Raw genomic sequence first — 26,223 nt, forward strand, 5'->3', positions numbered from 1 at the left:
GAGAACACTGCAAACAGTGTCTGTGGAGAGAAGAACAGGGTGAATGGTTCAGGAAACACCCAGCAGGTCAGTCAGTCTCTATGGAGAGGGGAACAGGGTGAATGGTTCCAGTTGAAAGCCCTGTGCTAAAACTGGGAAAGGGAGAATAGCAGACCACAATATTTGAACAACAGAATGAATGAAATAAACTGCTGTTCCAGTCCTACCTTCTTCCTTGACTTTGAGTTCAAATTTGACTTTAGAGGCGCCACTGATGACTGCGTACACCACCTCATCCTCCTTTGTGACGTTGTTCACTATCAGCTTGTGTTGTGCTCCTTCCGACGTGACCGTGTACTTTTCGTTCCCTTGAATATCTTTGCCATCTCTCTGCCACTTCACCTTGGCATCTGCCTTCCCTACTTCTGCCACAAATTCTGCTGGATTCCCAGCTGTCACCTCCAAGGTCTTTGGTTTCTTGATGAAGGCCGACGCTGTGGATTACAAACCATTGTCACACTGCATCGTGCCCAACCGATCTCCGCTCCAAAAAAAACAATGTTCCCCTGGATGAGTTTGCAGGATGTCAGAAGGAGTCTTCTCAAATCACCCACCCAACCCATCACCCTTCACTCCTCCTACCCCCAACTTGCTCCCCTTTGCATTTGTCAGCAGCGCTGTGAGATACTTTGGTTCTGGATGAGTAAACAACCAGGTGCTTCCAGCTCAGAGTTCACGAAGAGTCAAACATGGAGAGGACCACTGGCTTCCATCAGCTAAATCTTGCACCATCGCTCACTAATCTCATTCTATTCTCCACGTATTCCCATCGACTGCCCTCACCCCCAGATTCCATCCCTCACCCACACACTAGGGATAATTTACAGTGGCCAATATATCCACCAACCCCAATGTCTTTTGGAACATGGAAGGAAGCAGGATCTCTTGGGGGGAAACGTGGAACATGCAAATTCCACATCAACAGCGGAAGGCGGTGTCTCCACCAGCTGCATCGATGTGTTGCCCTCATTCTTTTGTCCCCTTGGTTCTTAATCCCAATTAATATTCCCTGGATTGAGGCCGATAAGTAACACATCATTGAGATGGAATTCACACCACAGCAACATCAGAACAGTCGATCACACGTGAAGTTAAACTAGATCATCGTGATACCGTGACGAAAGGCTCGTACTTACCTGCGACTGGTGCTATGAATTATTCATTCGGAGTGGCGTGTGTGGGAAGGCATGCACAAGCTGGCCGCCATTAGTAATGCGCGCGCAGGGGTCGGAGCGAGGAGTTGTGATGACATGTGTGGGGGAGAGCCAATAGGTAGGCAAGGGGGTGGCAAAATTGGGCATAAGTAGAAGGGGAGACCATTGGGGACCATTGAGAACGGTTGGAGAATAGAATAAAAGGAAGGCAGATTTAAATTATGGGCACTGCAGGCTCAGGCCCAAAACTCTGGTTACCCTTTATCTCCTATGGATGCTGGCTGACCTGCTGGGTTTCTCCAGCATGTTTGGGTACTGCATTTACACGTGGAACTAAGCGCAAAGACACAGCTGATTCTGTACATGTTATCAACAGTAATACACAAGAAATAAGCAGATTTGTCTGTCACAGAAGTGAACGTTCTGGTAGATTTTAATTCCTTTTAAAATTTAATTTGGGGATACAGGCCCTCTGGCCCACGAGTCTGTGCTGCTCAATACCCTAATCAACCTACCACCCCTGTATGTTTTGAACAGTGGGAGGAAGCCCAGGCGGACATGGGAAGAACAAATACACACCTGACAGACAGCGCGGGATTCGAACCCTGGTCGTTGGCGCTGGAACAATGTCACGTTAACCGTGGCCACTCATATATTCCTCCACACATTGGCTGCCCACTGAGTTACTAACCAGCCCTTCATCCTCACCCAATCACCACATTACTGTTTGAGGGAGCTTGCTGTGTACAAACTGTTGCAAGACAGTTGCGCTTTCCAAAGAGGTGACTGGCTGCCAAGGAGAGGTGTGGGTTGGCAGATGGTAATGGCAATGAACTTCCAGCTTGTACAGCCGGTCCCTCCGAGGCATCGTGTGTGACCCTGTACTGCTACCTGGGGAGATGTTAGTGCCCCAGGCATCTCTGTGGAATCTTTGCCTGATCCCTACTGACCCAGTCCACAGTCTAACATTGCAGCCTGCATTATTCCAGCCTGACCCAATTGCATTCCACATATATTTTCCTGAACTTAATAGCAGAAGTGACACCAAGTTCCACAGTGTGTTGCCCATCCCTATCTATATTTATCCTAATAACCTTCAAACTGTTCCAGAACCACACAGTCATCCATTACCTTTCACATAATCCTCTCTGTGGACTTGTCCAACAACCTGAATGACATTCTGAAGCTAGTTTCTCAATCATTCCATATTGCTTTTAAAAATCTGTTTACATGTGTAGTTGTGTACAGTATTTTTGCGCTACCAGTATGTGGAAATCCTACCTGGCCCACAGGAGAAAAGAATCTCAGGGTTGTATGTGATGTCATGTATGTAATCTGGCAATAAATCTGAAATCTGAAAAAAATCTGCTCTGTGCCACGACTGGAATGGAACAACTTGCTTTACTGCTCAAGGAACCAGCTCACAGGGCAGCGGAAGGGCTGTATCTGGTAGTAATTATCCCGAGATTTATTTCTCATGACAAAGGAGGGGGCCATTCGACCCATCACATTGATGCCAGCTCTGAGCACTCACCTCTGCCCCATTTCCACAAGATATGGGAGCAGAAGTAGGCCAATCAGCCCATCAAGCATGCCCCGCCATTCCATCATGAGCTGATCTTTTCTCCCACTCTGCCCCACTCCCCTGCCTTCTCCCCATAACTTTTTACACCTATCAATCTCTGCTGTGGGCAGCACAGTCAGCAAAGCGATTAGTACAACGCTGTTACAGTGCCAGTGATTTGGACCAGGGTTCGAATCCCACTCCATCTGTAAGGAGTTTGTACGTTTGCCCCGTGTCTACATGGGCTTTCCCCAAGGGCTCTGGTTTCCTCCCACCGTTCAAAATTTACTGGGGGTGCAGATTTATTGGATGTAATTGGGCGGTACGGGCTCGTGGGCCGAAAGGGCCTGTTACCGTGATGTATGTCCAAATTTAAATTGAAAATTTAAATACACCAACAACCTGTCCTCCACAGCCACCCATGGCTGCAAATTCCAAGGTTCAACCCTTTCTGGTTTAAAAAATATTCTTCCATTTTAAATGGGTATCCTTCAATGCTGGAGTTTTGCCATGTAACCCATTCTCTCTCTCACGTTTATCAGCTGCACCCTGCTTCTCCCATTCACGGCAGCTAATTAACCTATCGGCCCACTGGTCTCTGGGATGCAGGAGGAACCCAAAGCACCTGGAGAAAGCCATGACAAAGAGAACAGGCAAACTTCACATAGACAGCCCCAGACGTCAGTGTGCATCATTTCCTCTGCCAATGGGCCAGTCACAAGGAGCTGAGGTTTCTTTTAATTCAGTTAATTATTATCATAAAATTCTCATCACACAATGGTGACTGGTAATCCACTGGGTGCTACATAAGCTCAGCTGGGTCATACATGTCCACCAGCCAACAACAGTGGTTCTCAACCTGTTCTTTCCACTCATGTACTACCTCAAGTCATCCCTTACTAACCACAGAGCACCTATGCATCCTATGTCATGGGTACTCTGTGGTTGGTAAGGGATTAGTTAAGGTGGTATGTGAGTGGAAAGAAAAGGTTGAGAACCATTGGCCAAGGAAATCTCCCATCCTTCCTCAGTTGTTCCTTTGCTCGTGGTATAAAGAGTAATAAGGAGAAGGTGGGAAGAGGGACTGAGTGGGGGAATGGATCTGCTCATGATGGAATGGCAGAGCAGATTCGATGGGCTGAGTGGCCTACAGGTTAGTAGCAAGCCAGTGAACCAATGATTGGGGAGATGTTGGATAAATTTGGAAAGGCGGGGGCTGATCACACGTGGTTCTGTGAGGGGAATCCTGCCTCGCTAATTGGATTGAGCTTTCGAGGAGGTAACTGAGAAGATTGATGAAGGCAGGGTGCTAGAGGTGGTCCATATCGAATTAAGCATGGTTTGAAGCAGGATGGTGCATGGAGGTTAGGACACAGGGTGAGCTGACTATGTGGAACCAAGATTGGCGATAGAAGGCAGAATGTAGTACTGGAAGAATGAGTGGAAATGAGTGAGTATGGTGCAACACAGCTCCCAGAGCTGGTGCTGATGTGCATTAATGACGGGTATGACATTGGAAGGTGGGATGAGTAGGTTTGCAGATGACCATTGAGTTGGTGACATTGGAGAAGTATTATCCAAGTCTACAGATAGAGATTAGATGGAAAATTGATTGAGTATTTGCACAAGGAAAATCATGGAGGACCCCTTCCACCCTGCACACAGCATCTTCCAACTACTCCCATCGGGGAAGAGATACAGGAAGATCAGAGCCAGCACCACAAGGCTGAGGAACAGTTTCTTCCCACAGGCAGGGAGAAGGCTGAACGACTGATAAACTGCTCATACAATCTCTCCAAGACCCCACAATACTGTGTTTACTGTATCTATATATGCATCCATGTCCTGCATGTGCATCACGTCTGTGTGTTATGTCTGGTTGTGTGTCTGTGTGATTTTGGACTAAGGAACGGGGAATTCGGTTTCAATTAGATGATCTTGAACTTGAATTTAATTCTGACAAGAATAAAGTTATGCACCTGGAAGTCATGTTGAGATTGGATAAAAACAGCAACTGATGGGGTGGTGAGGAATGTTGATAATCCGAGGGACCTTGGAGTTCAAGTAAACATCTCTGAAAGTGGAAACACAAGTAGGTAGGGTGGTGAAGAAAGCCTGTGGCATGCTTGCCTTCATAGGTTGAGTTGGATCATGATCTCATAACTGTCCCAACCTTTGTATGAACAGTTCATCAATCATTCAGCCAGTGGAAAGAAGCTGTTTCTGGTTAGACTGGACATGGAATATTACATTCAGTCTGGTCACCATGCTGTTGGAAGGGAGTGGGCATGCTGGAGAGAGTGCAAAGGAGATTCACCAGGATGATTCCTGGACTTATGGGGAGAAATTTGCTTATTTTCTATAGAGGGCAATAAAATGATGAGGGGCTTAGAGGGAGGAGTCAGAATTTATTCCATGGTAGAGGTACCAACAACAAGGGGGCATTGGTTAAGATGCTCATGGTGACTCTTTCTTTGCCTAACATTAAAGTAGATCATGTATGTAACATTTTTAACATGTTATTATGTGACAATAAAAGATGCCTTGAAGATGAGATGAGGAAGGTTCAAGGAGATCTGAGGGGTACGTTTTTCTTATTCACAGAGTGGTTGATAGGTGGAACATTGTCAGAGGAGATGGCGGAATCATATACAATCACTACATTGGACGGGTAGATGCTTAACTAGGCAAAGTGTAGAAGGATTCAGAGTGAAACACAAAAATCTGCAGAGGCTGCAATTGTGGTAAAAACACACAGAACTGCTGGAGGAACTCAGCTGGTCTCGCAGCATCCACAGCAGGTAAAGATCTATTCTGACATTTTGGGCCTGAGCCCTTCCTCAAGATGTAAGCAAAGAATAGGAAGGTGTCTGCTGGGAGAGGAGTCCAGGCCAACAAAAGGTGTTAATTGGATATGATAAGAGGCGAGATGAGAATTGATTTTGGCTCTCTGAAAGGAGACAGGGAAAAGGGAAGAGAGGGGGTCAGAGAGACAGAGCTGGGGGAAATGCTTCAGAAGGATGAAGTGGGGTGTTTAATGGAAACCAAAGAAGTTGATGTTAATGCCATCTGGATAGAGGGTGCCCAGACGAAAGATGAGGTGTTGTTCCTCCAATTTGCAGGTGGTCTCAGTCTGGCAGTGCATGAGATCACGGTCAGACATGTCAGCAAGGGAATGGGACAGGATATTGAAATGGGTGGCCACTGGGAGATCCACACTATTGCACTGGACAGAGTGTAGAAGGATTCAGATCCAATTCAAGCAAATTGAATTAGGGTAGCTGGGTAAAAGGGTCAGTATAGATGGGATGGGCCAATGGGTCTGTTCCTGTGCTGTGCCACTCTGTTTAATGCTCTATAAAATATTGTCCATCATAACTCCTTTAATCCTTCTACCAATCTCTGCTCCTTGGTGACGAACCCTCATTATCTGATAAAGTCCAGTTCTCGAGGAAACCTCTCCAACCTTTCCTCAGTTATTCTTTCAGGAAGGCAAGGCCTGTCTGTTTGCTCAACTTTGTCATGGCTAGTTCTTCAAGGCTCAATTCAAAATGGTGATTCAAAAGCCTTCCCTCTGCAGGTTACTCCCTTCTTGGCTTCTTTTTACTAACCTAATCACACAATTAAATTAATAACACCAATAATTACAGATGCCCTGTTTTAAAGATGAACAAGATGCCTTATTTGAATGGAGTCCTGTTCACCTGTCACCCTTCAATTATATGGTGGTGACAGACATTGGACCAGCCAGACATCAACCAAGTGTGAACCAGAACTAAACTTGTTCTCCTACATACTTCATAATGACTCCTGATGCCCATGGAGTTAAACAGGAAAGTCTACAGAGGATCTGAATGTAATTGTGATACAATTGACAAAAGTGCTGGAGAAACTCTGCAGGTCATGCAGCGTCTATAGGAGTGGTTCTCAACCTTTTCCCCCCACTCACTCATCCCACCTTAAGTAATCCAGTGTACGATCCAGTGACCATTGGGGGATCAGAGGTGAAGAGGATGAGCACATTTAACTTCTTGGGAATCACCATCTTGGAGGATCTTTCCTGGACCCAACACACTAATGGCATCGTGTAAAAAGCACGTCAGCGCCTCTATTTCCTCAGGAGTTTGCCGAGGTTTGGTATGACACCAGAAACCCTGGCAAATGTACTGACCGGCTGCATCACAGTCTGGTTTGGGACACCAATACTTCTGAGTGGAAAGGCCTGCAAAAGATAGTGGGCGCAGCCCAGGATATCACAGGAAAAATCCTCCCCACCATTGAGAACATCTACAGGGAACACTGCCGTTGGAGAGCAGCAGTGATCATCAAAGATCTCCACCACCCACCACACGCTCTGTTCTCACTGCTGCCATCAGGAAAGAGGTGTCGGTGCCACAAGACTCGCAGGTTCAGGAACAGCTGCTTCCCCCCACCCCCACCCCCCCCCCCAACCACCATCAGACTCCTCAACAACAAACCCAATCAGAGACTCATTTAAGGACTCGGACTTGTGCACTTTATTGATTTTTTTTCTCTCTGTATTGAACAGTTTGTTTACATTGTCAGTTTTTTAGCACTACCAAAAAGTGGTAATTCTGCCACGTCCACAAGAGAAGGAATTTCCGGGTTGAACGTGATGCCATGTATGTTCTCTGACGATCAATCTTAAATCCCTACTATTACCATCCTTTACCATCAGGGCTCTGTGGTTAGTAAGGGGTTACTTAAGGTGATATACGAGTGGAAAGAAAAAAGGTTAAGAACCACTGAGATTATAACCAATGTTTCCTCAAGGCCTCAGGCTTGAGATGCTGGTTATATCCTTTTGTATCCCACAGACAGTGCCATGACCTGCCGAGGTTCTCCTGCTGTCCACTCTGCAGTATCAGTTGTAACAAAGACGTCCTTAGTGCCGGCATTTCAGTTCCAGTGACCATATACTGTGACCAAACATGAAACCACTCACATTTCGGCACAGCAGATCCAGTCACATAGTATTGGCAGGCTCAGTGAAACGTATCCGAGAACTTTGAAGGAAGGTCACCTTCGAACGGTATCTGTTAATAGATGGAAAATGAGACCAATGCTCCCAGCTGTTGTCACCCCGCAGGATGCCCACAGTTCCCCTTACAGTTGGAGACTCGCCAAGATATTGAAGGATGCAGGAGAAGCGGTCCAGTGAGATTGGCAGCTCGCCAACAAGGGCTAAGAAAGTCAAGCTCAGCTCTCTTTGGGATCATTTCTGTTCACGGGAAGGATAAAGAAAGAAAATAGTTGACATTCTTCTCTCCTTCCTCTTCCCCTACGGCCTTACAGCCTTCTCTGACTTTTGTCTCCTCCCAGCCCACCTTATGTCAGCACTAACCAGCTGTAACCTGCATGGCTCGAGACCTCAGGGATTCCCCTCAGGACTCTGCCGCCAATTAAATATTTACTGTAGTGATGTCTACTGGAGGGGAAGCATTTTATACAAAGCAAGAGCCCACAAATCAATGAAATATATTATTGGATAACTTGCTTATTTTTAAAATGAAAAACATGATTTTTGGCTGTGGCCTGGGAACTTCTGGGCTGAAATGGTTTCCAAAAATAGATATGGGTAGCAAGGAAGGTTGTCTACAGCTATGGAGAGCACAGAACAGATGGAAAGTTGGTGTAGTACTGGCAAATTTAAATTTAGACATATAGCACAGTTACAGGTAATTTCAGCCCACAAGCCAGTGCTGCTCAATTACACCCAATTGACCTACAGCCCCCAGTACATTTGGAGGAAACCGGAGCCCCCGGGGAAAATCCTCCCAGACACGGGGATAACGTACAAACTCCTTACAAACAGTGCTGGCACTGTAACAGTGTTGCGCTAACCTCAGCGGTAGATGGAACTTAATCCTGACAAGTACAATAGGGACGTATAACAGACTGTTTGACAGGCACATGAATGTAAAATAAAGAGGGTTATGGGTGTGAGGGGGGAAAAGGGTAGATTGTTATGGAATTGGTTTACGTGGGTCAGCACGACTGTGGGCCGAAGAGCCTGTAGTGTCCTGCAATGTTCTATGTTCTAAGTGCAAGATGATAATATTGCACTTTAGGAAATAAGATGGAGGTGGGATATATGCAGAAAATGATAAGATGCTCATTCAGGTACATTGATGGAGAGGGTACTTGGTGACCAAGTTCATAGTTCCCGCAGTGTGATAAAGGCATAGGCCTTCATGGTTTGGACCATGGAATAAAAACATTGGGACATAATCTTCCAACTTTGCAAAATACTGTCAAGGAGTACTTGTACAGATCTGGGCATTACAACATTAGAAGGTCATGGTTGTGTTTGAGACGGTGCAGAGGAGATTCAACAGGGTGTTGCCTGGACTGCAGGACTTTAGAGATGGGAAGAGATTGGAATCGGCTGGGCTAGTTTTGAAGAGAGGGAGCCTGATCAAGACTTACAAAATTATGAGGCATTAGTATGGTAGATAGTAGGAAAATAATGTTCCCCATGGCAGTGGTATCAAAACCAAGAAGGCACAAGTTTAAGTTGAGAGGATGGAATTGAGTGGCAAGTTTATTTTCCACAGAGGGTGGTTGATATCTGGAAGCCGCTGCCAAAGGAGATGGTGGAATCATATACTGTCACTATGTTTGAGGTGAATTTGGACTAGCCATTCTCAACGGGGACCCACAGCACATTTAAGTAAAAGCATTGTTTTCTTCTCACCACATGTAACGTAAATGTTTTTTTTAATGTAGTCGGTAGGAGAGAAGTACAGAAGAAACCAAAACTTGACTACTTTGTGGGGTAGGGGGCCATAAACCTTGAGTCCTAAGGAGCCCATAACCAAAACAAGGTTGAGGATAGCTGGTTTAAACAGATGTTTAAATAGGCAAGGCATAGAATAATTGGGATTGGTTCCAATAAAGGTCGACATGGACACAATGTGTTGAAGTGCTGGTCTGTGAGAAGGAAGTCAGGTCTCGTTGGTCTATCCTGATATTTATAACCTAGTTCTGGCACCAACCCTGTGCTCACTTTGATATCCTCCCCAGTGCCTCAATAAACTGGTTATAACATGGCATCATTAGCTTGAGAAATCTCAGTGGGCCCCAGGGTCAGATCACCATCTTTGCTGGGATCAGTTCCTGGAGGCCGACTTACATCTCCCCACTCCCACAGAAACGATTGGTTGATTCACCCCCAATCCCGTCATCCACCTCCTGCTTCGCCAATCAAAAGTAAGCTGCCTCCTTGTTATGCCATTGGATGAATGGTTAAATAATTTAACTTCTGGCCCCACCTTCTCACCTTTCTGATGAACAAGTGTACAAAGTGATTGACAGAAAATAAACACAATGAACTTAAGCGCTTCCCTAACTTTTTCTCCTGGCTTTTCTCAGGCCCAGGAGACTATCCCTTTGGCCAGAGGTCCAGGATTATCTTGGAGCACTGGTATTTCCAACCAGGGCTAATGTCTGTAGCAGTGAATTCTTGACAGTTTTACTGCACATCAGTCACGCAATTGCCCAGAATTAAAACCAAGACATCATCTGGGTAATGTATGCCAAATGGTTTGCTATAAACCCCATTTGGTTCAGATTTCAGATTTATTGTCACATGACATCACATACAATCCTGAGATTCTTTTTCCCGCAGGCGCAGCAGAATTTATACTTAACAGAGGAACAGATGGACCTTGGGGTTCAAAGCATACATCCATGCATCCCTCAAGGTCACCGCACATATTGAAAGGATAGTTAAGAAGGCCGATGGGATATTCGGTATCATTAATAGGGGAAGGGCTGGCTGTTTTGCAGAAACTGCCAAAATGTTTAGCCTGGAAGTCAGCCTGAAGAAAACTGAGGTCCTCCATCAGCCAGTTCCCCACCATGACTACCAGCCCCCCCCCCCCCCCCCCACATCTCCATCGGGCACACAGAACTCAAAACGGTCAACCAGTTTATCTATCTCGGCTGCACCATTTCATCGGATGCAAGGATCGACAACGAGATAGACAACAGACTCGCCAAGGCAAATAGCGCCTTTGGAAGACTACACAAAAGAGTCTGGAAAAACAACCAACTGAAAAACCTCACAAAGATTAGCATATACAGAGCCATTGTCATACCCACACTCCTGTTCGGCTCCGAATCATGGGTCCTCTACCGGCATCACCTATGGCTCCTAGAACGCTTCCACCAGCGTTGTCTCCGCTCCATCCTCAACATTCATTGGAGCGACTTCATCCCTAACATCGAAGTACTTGAGATGGCAGAGGCCAACAGCATCGAATCCCCGCTGCTGAAGATCCAACTGCGCTGGGTAGGTCACATCTCCAGAATGGAGGACCATCGCCTTCCCAAGATCGTGTTATATGGCGAGCTCTCCACTGGCCACCGTGACAGAGGGGCACCAAAGAAGAGGTACAAGGACTGCTTAAAGAAATCTCTTGGTGCCTGCCACATTGACCACCGCCAGTGGGCTGATATCGTCTCAAACTGTGCATCTTGGCGCCTCACAGCAACCTCCTTTGAGGAAGACCGCACTGACAAAAGACAAAGGAGGAAAAACCCAACATCCAACCCCAACCCACCAATTTTCCGCTGCAACCGTGTCTGCCTGTCCCGCATCGGACTTGTCAGCCACAAACGAGCCTGCAGCTGACATGGACATTACTCCTCCATAAATCTTCGTCCACGAAGCCAAGCCAAAGAAAGAAGAAGAATAGGGGAAGTGAGTTCAAGAGTCGAGAGGTCATGATGCAATTCTACAAATCTCTGGTGAGGCCACTCTCAGGGTATTGTCTTCAGTTCTGGTCACCTCATTACATGAAGGATGAGGGCCCAAAGGAGATTTACCTGGATGTTAGGGAATGTGTCTTATGAAGCAAGGTTAGCAGAGCTGGGACTTTTTCTTTGGAGTGAAGAAGGATGAGAGGAGACTTGATAGAGGTCTTCAAGACTCTGCGAGACATAAATAGGGTGGACATCTGTACCTATTTCCCCAGCAAACACCAGAGGACATCTGTACATAGTGAAGGGAGGGAAGTTTAGGGGAGACATCAGAGGTAAGTTTTTTTACCCAAATGCAGAGAGTTGAGGGAGCCAGGGATGCCTCACAAGAGGTGGTGGTGGAGTCTGAAATATTTGGGGCTTTTAAGAGACTCTTAGATAGGCACATAGATGGAGGAAGGTTACGAGGTAGGGAGGGTTTAGTATTTTTTTGGTAGGAATATATAGGTCGGCACAACACTGAGAGCTGTAGTCTATGTTCTATGTTTGTTTCTGTGAAGTCTGAGTTGATTTCAATGCATTGAGTGGTGTTCTCATTGTTTAAACTACTTTTGTTAGTCCTTGAAGATCAGGGAAGTTTAATCTTCTTGACAAACACTGGGTTCTGCGCCTCCCTGTCAGTAGGATGGGTGGAGGAGATGGAGGAGGGTGTTGAAGGGGGGGGGACTGTGGATTACAGCCTGTAACTCAAAGTGGCTCCTTGTTTTTCCATGGTCCTGAAGAGCTGTCAACAAGCAGCTCCGCACTGACAGACAGCAACTGGACAGCACAGACTGGTTTGCAATTCCCTGGAATAAGGTGCTGACAACCGGTTGAAGACATATAATCTGCTCCACTAAAATCTGACCCCAAAGCTACTGCCCCCTCGTGACTGACAAGCAGTGGGCTGCTCCACCAGGCACTGCCACCACATGACTGACAAGCAGGGGGCTGCTCCACCAGGTGAGGTTGCTCCACTCTCTGTTAGCTTCTGTCCCTGAAATCTAGAACGTGACAGAGAATGGAAGGAAAAGGAGGAAGAGAATTAAAGGGGAGCCACCCTACCTTTGTAGAACCTTCAAACAGCTCCAGTGATACCAAAAGCCACTTACTGATCACAAAACATTTCTGTTCGACCAGAGTTTCCAGACAATTTATGTTCTCCCAAAACAGAATGATGGAAGTCTGGACATGAAGGGAATCTCAGAGTGATAGAATCTTACAGCACAGAAACAGGCCCTTTGGCCCATCTTGTCTAGTCCCATCTGTCTGCAGTTAACCCTCTAAACTTTTCCTATCCATGTACCTGTCCAAATATCATATAAACATTGTGACATTCCCCACCTCTACAACATCTGGGAGCTCATTCCACTCACCCACTCTCCTCTGTGTGAAGGTGTTGTCCCTCAGATCCCCTTTAAATCTTTCCCCTCTCACATTAAATCTACACCTCCAATTATGTACTTCCTCACCTTGGGAGAATAACTGCGACCATTCCCCTAATCCACACGTCAAACTCTGGCCCGCAGGCCAAATTTGGCCCGCGATATAATTATATTTGGCCCGCAAGATCATATTAAATATATTAGAGTTGGCCCGCTGGCCGCCGCGCCAGTATAGCGCATGCACACTGAAGGTGAAAATGAAGACGCCGGAGGTGTGGAGGGATCTCAGAGTCCCGAATCCCGGGGATTGGAGTGCCGCACTCAGCCCGCCCGGCTCCCGGACACACAGACGCGGCTGGAGTTGGGGACCATCCTCGCTGGGTCTGCGCTTCAGTGGCGACGCCGAATCGAACGTCTCGTTGGCGATGCCTTCCCCCTCGCTCCGTGCGCAGTGGACCCTGCCTCCCGCTCCTTTTGTTGGAGACGAGCCCGGCGCCGTGAGATCGCAGTTTAATCCCTCTCCAACCATGGGAGGGGGAGCAACGCGCTCTTCTCAGCCAATTCCTCCACCGCTCCGGACGCCAGCGTTTCAACGGGGGGTTCGGGTGCCTTCATCAGGCGACCGACCTGTTGGTCCAAGACAAGGGGAGGGCGTACAAACTCCACACAGACAGCACCTGAACTCGGGTGAACGTGGAGCTGCCACCCCACATTCCACATCTGGACTGTGTGTAAGATTGGGAACAGTGAGACGGAAGCTTATTTTGTTCCTGTGATTTAAGCCTTTCTTGGGGTGGCGGGGGGGGGGGGGGGTCTTTCTCTGACCACTTGCCTAACAATTAACCTAATCAGATGTGGAGTTACCACAATACAACAATTCTCAACCTTTTTCTTTCCACTCGCATCCCTGTGCCATTGGTGCTCTGTGATTAGTAAGGGATTGCTTAAGGTGGTCTGTGGGTGGAAAGAAAAAGTTTGAAGACCACTGCTTTAATCATCCCTCATTGACTCGTTATGTGCACGGTTTCAGAACGCTAAAGGAAATGGCCCAATGACAATTTTTCTCAAGCAAAATATTTCAGTAACAATTGGGTCTAGAGCAGTGATTCTCACCCTTTCCTTCCCACTCACATCCCACCTTAAGCAATCCCTTACTAATTACAGAGTTCCGATGGCATAGGGCACACATGTCAAACTCTGGCCCGCGGGCCAAATTTGGTCCGCGATATAATTATATTTGGCCCACAAGATCATTTCAAAAATGTATTAGAGGTGGCCCGCTGGCCGCTGCGCCAGTATAGCGCATGCACAGTAATACAACAAATCCCAGAATGCATTGGCGTCAGCCCGCTAATCGCCCACACCTCCTCTGTTTACATTCCAGGGTCTCACCGTGGACTCTGGTTTTGGGGCCTGGCCAGTGTCAGGGGAAGCCAAGGCCGCTTCCCAGCGCCCGGAACCGGAGGCCTCGGGCCTGACCTCGCCAGGACCGTTGCCCACTCCCCCTCCCTGCCGCAGGCCGACCCGCGACTCACGGTGACGGGGCCGCTGATCCGCCGAGATGCCGCCCTGCAGCGAGAGCCGATGCCCCCGCACTGTCGTTGTCCAACCCGATCGCCCGCAAACCCCACCCTCCCGCACACAGGCCTGAGTAAGGATTATGAACTTTAATCTCAGGATAAAACGATCTTCCAATAGTTTCATGTCACAGTGATCAATATATTCGTGGTTAAAAATGGTCCTGCACCTGGATACAAGCTCATTAGGCACAAAACTTGAAAAGTGTGTAAATCAAAGCATATCTGTACCAATGGAAAAAGGGCATGGCAAATAACCCTGCTAGAGTTCATGCCCACAATCAGTCACCCATTTGATTGTTTCAGGAATCATGTTATTCTCCCACATTCTCAATAGCCCTCAGATTTTACTATTCGACAGCACACTAGCAACATTTGACAAATCCTCTATAGAGAAATATTATTTATTGAATATTTTATTTCTCATTTGTTAATGCTTCTGGAAAGAGTTTATCCAAAACTATTATTAAACATTTATTTTAATAAGAAAAAGTTTAACATTACATATGTTGAAAGAAGAGAAAACATGCAGATGTTGTAGAAAGTTTTCAATAAATATTTAGTTCGGCCCTCGACTTAGTCCAAGTTTTTAATTTTGGCCCTCCGTGAATTTGAGTTTGACACCCCTGGCCTAATCTGATTTTATAAACTTCTATAAGATTTCTCCCCTCAAAACTCATCTCAGCCTCCTATGCTCCAAGGAGAAAAGTCCCAGCCAATCCAGCCTCTCCCAACTCAAACTCTCCAGTCCTGGTAACAACCTTGTGAACCTTTCCATCTGATATCCTTCCATTAGCCGGATGACCAGAAGAATGGAAGAGTGTGGACTTTGGAGGAAGCAGGCAGAGTTCCAGATGCCCACGGCTGGGCCAGAATGAAGATAAAAAACAGTTTAACATTCTTGAAATACTGCCTAGGGGTTCGAACCGGGATCGGAAGTTAGTTTTTCCAAGGTGCTGGTCAGATATTTGGCCAGGGTAATTTTTGTCAGAAATCATTCTCATGTTGTGTGAGGTGGCAGGAGGAACTGACGGAGGGCGAGGGTGCGTGTGGGACTGACGGAGGGCGAGGGCGCGTGTGGTGGTAGGTTGGACTGACGGAGGGTGAGGGTGTGTGTGGTAGTAGGTTGGGGAAGGTAGGAGTGAGCACAGAGTCGTTAAGGAAGGTCAGGACAGGGGCGGGGAAGGGGAGAGGGGCGACGCAGGGAAGGCAAGGGGTGTGAGGCAGGGAAGGTGAGGGCAGCAGGGTGGAGATGAATGCTTCAGACAATGGATTTGGGAATTGAAAGAACCCAGAGCCCTGGAGGGGAGTTAGGTGCTAAAGGTAAAAGGCAATTCAATGTTCCTGATGGGAAACTCTTCTCTGAAGAGGAAAGCGTGCCTGGGGTCTGTTACCGCCCCATCCTTCCCCACGGTGCCACCTGTTCACCTTGACTACACTGAATCAGAGCAAAAACGCTCGAGGAACTCAGCTGGTCTTGTAGTGTCCATAGGAGATAAAGGGAAGGTCAGAGCATAGGGATGACTGGTTGTGTCTCAACGTGTTTTTGCACCGAGGACCGGAGAATGCTGTTTCGTCAGGATGTACTTGTACAATGAGACGACAATAAACTTGAACTTGTGTGTAAGACAGAGTTAGATGGATTTTTGCTTAGTAAGGGTTACGGGGAACCATGATCAGCCACGATCTCATTGAGTATTCTGCACCGTTCTGGTCGCCCAGTTATAGGAAGGATGTCATTAAGTTGATAAGGGTGCAAGAGAGTACAGTATAGGAAGGCTTTAGCTAGAAGGAGAAGCTGGATAGGCTGGCCTTGTATGTCCTGGAGTGGAGGAAGCTGACGGGTAACCTCACAGATCTAAAATCGTGCGGGAAAAGGTGAAGGGTAGAGAAATCTAAAATTAGAGGGCATAAAGGAGTAAATTTTTCCCCACATGAGCGTGGTGAATGTGTGGAACGAGCTGCCAGATAAAGTGGTTAAGGCAGCGACTGTTAAACTTTTAAACCACATTCAGACAGATACATGGATAAGAAAAGTATAGGCCAAACACAGGCAAGTGGGACGAGCTGGGGTAGGCCACTTGCTGGCATGGACAAGTTGGGCCAAATGGCCTGTTCCCCTGCTGAAATTTTCTAGAACTAGTTGAGACTGACTGGAGACTGCAGATGCTGGAGTTTTGGTGCCCAATTGATCTTCCTTTCCCTTGTCATCTACTCTCTGTAAACGGTGCTCTAGACATGGCTGTGTGGGCCTGCTGGATGGAGGAGGGTGTGGAAGGGGTGGGGTGGGGTGGGGTATGGACCTTCAGGAGACTATAGGTGACATTATACCCCGAAAGTTGGGGGGGGGGGGGAAGAAGCCGAGGTGAGAGAGGCTGAAGGTGTGGGAGATGGAGACACGGGCAGGGGGAGAGGGGAGAGGCTGAGCCCGGGGGGGGGGGGGGGGGGGGAGTTGAGATGGAACAGTGGGATCAACCGGGGCAGCGGGCGCTCCAGTTACAGCCACCCATGCAGTTGGACCGGGACCCGGAGCCGGACCCAGAACCCGGACTAGACCTGGACCTGGAGTCGCACCGAGATCCAGCCCGGGAGCCGGGCCGGTGTGTCAGAGCACCTACCTCCTAGCTTTTTCAGTGGCTCTGGCATGGCCGGCGTTAATTCCCCGCGTTACCTGCTGCGGACCGTGACCCTCTCACCATGTCCCTCCGCAGAGCGGTGCAGGGATCCGCGGCTATTTTATACGGTGCAGACAGGACCCCCAGCCCCGCCCCACCCCCCCAGCCCCGCCCCACCCCCCCCCCCAGCCCCCTCCCCACCCCCCAGCCCCCTCCCCGCCCCCACCCCCCCCCCGCCCCAGCCCAGCCCAGCCCACCTCCCCATCCAGGAACGCCCTCTGGCAGAGACCCCATCAGGGCGGAGCCTCGGAAATCACTGCTGGAGACGGAGAGAGAGTGAATGAGAGGAGAGGGGTAAAGGAGGGAGGGGGAAGGGGAGGGGAGGGGGAAGGGGAGGGGAGGGGGAAGGGGAGGGGAGGGGGAAGGGGAGGGGAGGGGGAAGGGGAGGGGAGGGGGAAGGGGAGGGGAGGGGGAAGGGGAGGGGAGGGGGAAGGGGAGGGGAGGGGGAAGGGGAGGGGAGGGGGAAGGGGAGGGGAGGGGGAAGGGGAGGGGAGGGGGAAGGGGAGGGGAGGGGGAAGGGGAGGGGAGGGGGAAGGGGAGGGGAGGGGGGAGGGGAGGGGAGGGGGGAGGGGAGGGGGAAGGGGAGGGGGAGGGAAAAGGAGGGAGGGGAGGAGGGGAGGGGAGCGGGAGGGAGGGAGGGAAGGACAGGGGAGGGGAAGAAGGGAAAGCGGAGAGGGTGTGAATGACAGGGGAGGGAGGCAGGGAAGGAGACAGGGAGGGAGGGAAGGGGAGAGGAGGGAGGGAAAGAGAGGGTGTAGGAGGAGGGAAGGAGAGAGGAGAGGGGAGGAAAAGAGAAGGGGGAGACAGAAGGCCCTTTTATAGATTGGTTTCTTCTGCCTTGAAATCGCTTCACTTACCTCCATAAAGGTCCAGAGGAGGATTGGCCAGTCCACCTTGCTCCACATTCTCTCTGGCTCAGGTGAGGCGGGGTTATGTTAGAGGAGGGGCGAAGTTGTTCCACCTCATCTATAAAAGGATTCCCACTGAATGTGGCTCCAAAGGGGGAGGCTGACGATGTCAGGATGACGCCATCAGCCCGCGACCCAGGAGCGTGAATATATGATCAAAAGAGGCGATTACGTTGCGTAGGAGATCTGCCTGGGCCCAAAGATCTCTACTAGGACTCGTACCTGCTCTTCTGTCGCCATTTTCGGTATAGACCACTTTCCATATGTCACGGTGGTGAGCGGCACTGCTGGTCTTCCCACTCCACCTCCTTCAGCTTCAGAACCCGGTCACGATTCACCCCTGCATAAAAGCACCACACAATCTATGTGTTGATTATCAGCATAAAACGTCAATTTTCCTTTTGATTTAAACTTGAGCGGACGATTACACGGGGTTTAGCATTAAAACCCCAACAGAGTCCAACGTGAGGTCTGCTTGATTTTAGTAACCCCTTGCTCAGGGTTTTGGCCAGCACCTGCCTGCTCCTTCCTCGCATGAACTCAGCTGTGTCCTGGGCAGGAGCAGTGGGGGTGAGACACCTACATTGAAACCAGCTCAACCTCCCCAGGTTTTGTGCATTAGTTTTACCCCTCGCTGCGGTGCAGAAACTCAGTTGAAAGCCAAGTAAATTCATTGCTTTGCAAGTTGCCAGGGGAGTTCTCCAAAGCCCCTTTTATACAGAGCTTGAAAGCTGAATTTTCTCCACCTTTGAGTTCTGTGTAAACACCCTTTTATAGTGAAATTTAGTGAATTGTAAAGACAGGTTCCTCTGCTTTTAAAATGCTCTACTTACCTGCATAAAAGGTCAAAAGGTGGATTGGCAGGTCCAAAACAATCCAAGTTCCCTCCACCAAGGGTGGTAATGTCATAAGTGGAGCGACTTCGCTCCACCTCCTGTGTAAAAAGGGGCAGGGTTGATGACGTCACAACGACTTCGTCAGCCCGCGATCTAAGAGCTCAAATTTTAAAATGCCCATCTGTGAAAAAGGAGATTACGATCCATAGAAGTTCTGCCTGAATTCTAAGACTGCTCAAACAGATCTCCACTAGCGCTCCACGACCAATCTAAAATGGACCGGGAAGGGCTGATGACGTCACGATGATGTTTTCAGCTGGCGACGAAAGTGCAGGAAATTCAAATTCATTCTGGCTGCCCAGCAGTGACACTTCTGGGCGCGTATGTTTTATGACACAGTTAACACCAACATTGATGCGATAAACGTCCTGCTTCCTTCCCTTCGGGAAGCCGGCTTGCAGTGTGAAATGTCTCATGGAGCCAGCTTTTTTGTGCTCAGTGGGAACACGCAAAACCAGCTTCCCAAGACGGATCATGTCTACGGAGATACTACAGCTTTGCCATCTAAAAGAGGCCTCAAATCTCCTCTTTCTGCCGCGGTGTGAAACTGAGATAATCCTCTCGCAGTGGGAAGGGATTTGCATTTCGATGGCGCCTTCACATCCTTTGAGGAATGCAGTAAAGCTCCTCTGGGGGTCAAAGGAGAATCCGTTTACCTTGTGGTCGCTTTGTGACTGGAGTAAACCATTTCTCGGTTGTCTCATTTTCAGAGGTCCCCCTGTCTCAGTCTCGACGCTCATTGATCAGTTCTTCTGGCAGAAGCCAGCTGCTGTGTAACACAACGCTGGGGCATGTCAACCCATGAGTTAACCAGAGACCACTCAAATCCTCCTAAAATAACCCAAACATCCTTCAACACTCACTAGTGGCATGGAGAAAGTGAATAGTAGCAGCCCTTTTCACCAGGGTACACGATTCTAGAGGACATGATTTTAAGGAGAGAGGGTAGAGATTTAAGGGGGGCATCAGGTTACTTTTTCACCAAGAGAGTGGTCTGTGTCTGGAAGGAGCTGCCCAAGGAAGTGGGTACAATTACAATGTTCAAAAGGCATTTGGACAGATATCTGGATAGGGAAGGTCAGGCAGGAGATGGGCCAAATGGTCAGCATGAATGATTTGGACTGATTGACCTGTATGCCACCAGAACTTGCTGGTGACATGGCAGAGGAGTGAGCTGGTACACTGAGTCAACCCTACCTACCCACCTCACACCAACCAGACATTTTGTTTTACTCTACTTAATGTACCACAGAAGAAATTAAGGAGGGGAGTGGAGGGGTGGGAAGAGGAGAAGGGAGGGGTAGAGGAGAGGTGGGGAGTAGGGGAAGGGTGGGGAGGGGAGAAGAGGGGACGGGAGGGGATGGAGAATTGAGGGGAGGGGAGAAGGAAGAGGGAAGGGGAAAGGGTTGAAGGGAGGGAGGTTGAAAGTGAGGGGCAGGGAGTGGAAGGTGGAAGGGAGGGAAGGAGAAGAGGGAGGGGACAGGAGGGGAGAATGGAGTGGAGGGGAAGGTGGAAGGGAAGGGAGGGAGGTTGGAAGTGGGGAGGGGAAGGGAAGAAGGAGGGGAGGGCATTCAGCATTTACACCTCTGCCTCACACAGTCAACGACCACAGGGCTGCAGGATTGGAGAGGATGGGAGAGGATGAACAAACAGGTTGTTTTCTCTCGAGCATCAAAGGTGAGGCGAGACCTGATAGAGGAGTGTAAAATTATAAGAGACACTGATAGGGGAATCATTGAACACTTCAGCACTGTTGAGGCCCTTCATCCCATGATAGGTTCAGACTAGGGAGGCCCATTCAAACCTACTCCATGATGAATCTAACCCTTGTCTCCCTCAGGACAGAATTATTTTATCCCTCAATCAATTATTAACATGTGGTGGGATCTTGCTCTGCACAGACCGACTGCATATTGTGGTCAATATCAACCACACCCCCCGCAGTACCTTCATTAAGAGGCTTTGGGATTTTTTGTTGTCAGGCACTAATGAAATGCAAATATTTACCCTGGCATTTTTGGTTTATCTCATGTACCCAGTCAGGGGGTCAGTTATGTAACATTATGCATTGTTTTGACAAATCAATGCCTTTAATAGGAATTGGATTCAGCTGGAGTCCAAATATAAACTGGTCAGGCTGCCGTTTAAAGAGATGTGTGTCCCGATCAGGACAATAGAATCCCTGGCGACCCAGTGCACTGAGAGAGAATTTATAGGCTGCTTGTTTTTAGACTCGCTGTAAGCACTCAGGATCTTGCATTATTTTTGGACAGAGGGTTAAACCATCGAACTGATCAGCATGTGTCTGCCTGAGCACTGAGCAGTGGGATCTTACCTCTGAAAGAAACTGAGTGTGGGCGGTGGAGCAGAATAGATGAAAGAATTAGTTTGAAAAGGAGATGGGGAGAGGATGGGGTGGGTGGGAATGCAGGAAATTCATTGCCATCCTCACTCCATCAATCCTTCTCCCTACATTCACCGCTTCAAGTGTTAAATCAAAGTCAGATTTAATGTCAGAGAACATACATGATATCACACACAACCCTGAGATTCTTTCTCCTGCAGGCCAGGCAGAATTACCACATTGGTTGTGCAAAGAAATGTACTTAAGAAGATACTGTCCTTTGTTATATCTAAAGATCAGAATGGATTTATTAAAGGTCACTATTCACATTTTAATATCTGTAGGTTATTGAACATTATTTACTCCACTTTCGTTATAATTCCAGAATATATAGTTTCTCGAGATGCTGAAAAGGCTTTTGACAGAGGGGAATGGAACTATTTATTTGAAACATGAAGGAGATTTAATTTTGGTATGGGCTTAATATCATGGATTAAATTAATTTATTGTAACCCCCTTAGCAATGGTGGTTACAAATAAGAACAAATCCTCCTCATTTAGGTTGTTTAGGGGAACAAGACAGGGATGTCCCCTTAGCCCCTTGCTATTTCATCTGGCTTTATCCCTTAGAGACACTCATGAGGTTCAAGGGATTGTCAGGAATGGAGCAACTCGTAAGGTTTCTTTGTCTGCAGATGATCTATTAGTTTATATTTCTGCCCCCGAAAGATCAATCCCAGTGATGTTATCTGTGTTTTCTCACTTCACTGCTTACTCTGGGTGTAAATTAAACCTTCATAAAAGTGAACTTTTTCAGATTAATATGCAGGTGTGGTGGTACGCCATTAGGCAGGCGAACCGGCCCCGCTTGTCACGCACGCGGCGGGGCAGCCGGCCAAAATGGCGCCGTCAGGGATTTCCTCCCGACCTCGGTACTGGGCTCAGAAGCCTGCGCATGGGGACCCACATGACTCCTCGGTGATGTCGGGGCCCCCCAGCGCGGTTCTCAGCCAGGTCCGGGCTGGGAGTATAAGACCAGCCAGGCAGCCTGCAATCAATCAGTTTTTGCTCACTGAACTCAACCCGTCTGGTTGTGCGATCCTTCAGTTAGCAGTGGAGCCGCCGCTACACAGGTCCCTATCGACACCCAAGTTCCATTAAAGTTTGTCAGAGATAGTTTCACATACTTAGGGGTTAAAATGACTAAACAATTTAAAGATTTATATAAATTCAATTTTTCTCCTCTATACAAGGACAAGATTATCTTTTTCTAGGTGGTCTCCTTTATTAGGTCATATGAATGCAGTTAAAATGATAATATTATCTATTCAAGCGATTCCAGTTTTCATCCCAAAGTCTTTTTTTGATAATATTGACTCAAAAGTTTCTTCCTTTAATTGGAAGAACAAAAACCTCTTGAATGAGTAAATTGCATTTACAAAAATTGGAAAAAAAAAGGTCTGGCCCTTCCTTATTTTAGATTTTATTACCGGGCTGTTAATATTTGCTATTTAACTTTTTGGATTTTTTATTCTGATAAATTGGGATCATCGATTATGGACAGATTTTGAATTGAAATCTATACAACAGTATTCGTGGGCTCTTCCATTTAGTTTTTCCAAGATCAATAAGGATAAATCGAATCCAATATATTGCAAATCTGGTGCCAATTTAGGAATTTTTTAAATTTACAAACTTTGTTTGATCATAATTACTTTTTTCTTCCATTAATAATTGACCAATCCTCCTGCATCTGGAAAATCAAAGGTATTATTTCTTTTGCAAATTTATTTAAGGAAGGTTCTTTAATGTCTTTAAACAGCTGGCAAGTCAATATGACTTACCATATATTATTATTTTAGATATTTATAGATTAGAAATGTCTTAAATACCATATGACCAGACTTTCCATTTGTATATCCACCAGATCGAGTTGATATTATTTTTCAACTGAATCCTTTTCAAAAAGGATTAATTATACATGATAGATTATTGAAATGATGTCCAGTCCTTCACGATTAGATTAAAAACTGGAAGTTGAAAGATCCTTATCGGAGGATGTATGGGACAAGGCTCCAAAGCGGGATGTCAGCCCGCAACCCAGGAGCCCGAATATATGGTCAAAAGAGGCGATGACATTGCGATGGAGAGCTGCCTGGGTCCCGAACATCTCCACGAGCCCTCGGACCTGCTCTTCTGTTGCCATTTTCAGTATTGGCCCCTTTCCCTACGTTGGCTGTTGGATTTCCCGCCCCACTTCTTTCGGCTTCAGAACCCGCTCGCAATTCACCCCTGCATAAAAACACCGCAGAACTCTCCCTGGTTTTTCGGCTCAAGTCGAGTTCATGGCTCGATCACCCCCTTTCATTGTGTCCAGACTCGTCTCTTGCGGACCTGACACTCTCTCAACACAATGAGCAGGGACCGACAGCATTACTGTCCACGTTACCATTATAATCCTAATTTCAACCTGGTGTAAAAAGCCGCAGGAGTATTTCTGAGCTCTTCTTTGGAGAAAAACTAGTGGGTCAACACGACAGTAGATGCAGACCCCAAGGCTGTTGAGTTCCACGTCCCGGCCCTTTTATTTGCTGCCCAAAATCGCAGACAGAAATGGGGATTTGCTGTTTTGAATGTTCCTGTGCGAGGGACCAATGCCGGGATATCGGAGACTTCATCGTGGCAAAGTCTGTGTTAAAATCATAATCGAATTACTAAAACCAGAAAAGAAATTACAACATTGAGGCTCATGACAGAATTCCAGAACAAAACGTGCAAAGAGGAATGGTTTTACCCACTGCCTCAACGTTTTGTTGAAATTGCTCAGCAAAGAAAAATTTGCTCATGAAATTAAGTGTTGGATTTATATGAAATTAAATCAGTGGTTTCCCTTCAAAGGTGATGTTGATCGTTTGATCCCATGAAACATTGACATCTCCTAGGGAACAGTCATCGCACTGAGAGCCTCCATGAATGATGCTGGGTCTGTTATGGCGTCCTTGGTCTGTGGACATTGGCTGGAAAAGAAAAGAGTAAAATTTACCAGCTGAAACTCCACTAAACTGCAGCCATGTTGGACTCATTTGCTCAATTAAGAAGAGGACATGGCATCATTGAGGCTGGGCCAATGAGAGCACAGTCTGCTGTTACGGCTTGGCCAATCAGAGAGGGGTATTTCATGATCTGCGGACTCTTGGGCCCATGGTGTGTATTTTCCACACTGATCCCCCTCGTCATGTTGTTGCCCTGACCCTCCGAGGGTGGTCTGCATCTGGAACCAGCAGCCAAAGGAAACTGGGGACCATTACAATGTCCAGAAGCTATTGGGAGGGATGAATGCACAGGAAGGGTTCAAGAGGATCTGGGCCAAGTGCAGGTAAATGGGACTCGCCCAGAGTTCTAACTGGGTCAGCACGGACGAGTTGGGCCAAAGGGGCTGTTCCGTGACTCTACGATGATAAGAATTGCAGAGCATTGAAAAATGGGGCCATTCAGCCCCTCTCTCCCATTCAGTTATTTCTGTCCACGATGACTCACTCCACCCATGCACCTTGGTTCGATTATCCTTAACCTCTGCCCCTTGACCTGCAGTTGTGAAATTAGTGTTATGTTCTTCACTTCACTGTGTGAATGAAGGTGAGCCGATCTCTGGATCTCTACCCAAACAGCCTGGCCTGGGTTGAGTGGATCCTGTAAGTTTCAAACTTTGACCACTCGCCCCTCACTCCTCCCACAGAGGGAAGAATTACCTCCCACAGAGGGAGGAATTAACCCCTCTCCCCCCACTCCTCCCACAGAGGGAGAAATTAATCTCTCTCCCCCATTTGCCCCAACAGTCCACCCACACTTCCCTTTCCCACCCACACTCCCCTCTCCCACCCACACTCCTCAGGGAGAGTAATGAGCTCCTTCACATCCTTTAATCACTGACCCTAACCCTATTACCCAATTGTTCTCTAAGGGCTGAAACGACAAATCTCAGGCAGCAGAATGCACTTTGTTCCTGCATGTTGCAACTTTGAGATGATTCTTGAAGTTTAGGCTGAAATAATAATGTTGACAAGTGCCAGGAAATGTTGGCAACTGTGCAGAAAATGGCTCACCAGCTCCACCCTCTGCTGAGAGACTGTATCTGCTGGGTCCCTCCAGCTTCTCATGAGGCGCTTTCAAGCCGGGCAAGGTTAGCGCCCCACTCACAAGGCAACTTGAAAGGATCCGACCCGGTCAGCGGGCTCCTAAATCAACCAGGATCCCGTCCTACCTCGGAGGTGGTCAAGGAACCCAGTTAAACTTACCTGTGTCGCATCCACTGGCAGCTTGAAAACAAAAATGGCCAACCCAAAATTATTCCAGTGACGTCAGCACTTGTGTGCGTCAGTGGGCAGCAAGTGTCAGAAAAGGGGACATTATATCGTGGTTTAGACGTGCTTCCCAGGAAGAGAAGGTTAAAATCTTCTACTTCATTTCATCCGGTGAGTGAGGGACACGTCACTCACTGTGTCAGCGTGAGGGCGGGATCCCCCTTAAATCGCCGGGTTGGCAATTTAATGGGGCGATCCCCCTGCAGGTTAAAGATGCTGGGAGCACCTTCAACCCATTAAACCCCCCGGGTCCCAGGAGGGCTACCCAGGTGCAGCAGTTTAAAATCGCCTATTGAATGCAGATTATAAGGCCTGTTAATGGATCAGAGAGCCATACACTGTGGGCACACATTCGTTGGATCACCAAGTCCATGCTGATCATCAGACCTTGTCCCCAGGGGTAAATATCCAGCATTTCAACATGTTTTTACTGCATCACTACGTCTGCAGACTTTTGTGTTTCACCCCCTTCCGTTGTTCCCTGAGAAATCTCTTCAAGGGCTGCCTGCCCTGACACAGTTCTCCTCTTCAAAGGTAGGTCTGTGAGTCTTTCT

At 47.8% G+C, this 26,223-nt stretch overlaps 1 protein-coding gene across 4 annotated transcripts in view; it reads right to left on the reverse strand.

The window, feature by feature from the left end:
* Positions 1–17,213, reverse strand: part of mybpc1 (myosin binding protein C1) — a 101,064-nt gene extending 83,851 nt beyond the window's left edge. For all 4 annotated transcript variants that reach the window (XM_069904429.1, XM_069904428.1, XM_069904431.1 and 1 more), the window contains exons 1-2: positions 17,104–17,213; positions 207–473 (exon numbers count right to left, since the gene is read on the reverse strand). In XM_069904429.1, coding sequence (XP_069760530.1) covers positions 207–473; positions 17,104–17,131 — 295 coding nt within the window. In that variant the 5' untranslated portion in view covers positions 17,132–17,213. The remainder of the gene's footprint in view (positions 1–206; positions 474–17,103) is intronic.
* Positions 17,214–26,223: the final 9,010 nt, after the last annotated feature.

The sequence above is a fragment of the Narcine bancroftii genome, chromosome 11 (assembly GCF_036971445.1).
Source record: "Narcine bancroftii isolate sNarBan1 chromosome 11, sNarBan1.hap1, whole genome shotgun sequence".
Classification (NCBI taxonomy): domain Eukaryota; kingdom Metazoa; phylum Chordata; class Chondrichthyes; order Torpediniformes; family Narcinidae; genus Narcine; species Narcine bancroftii.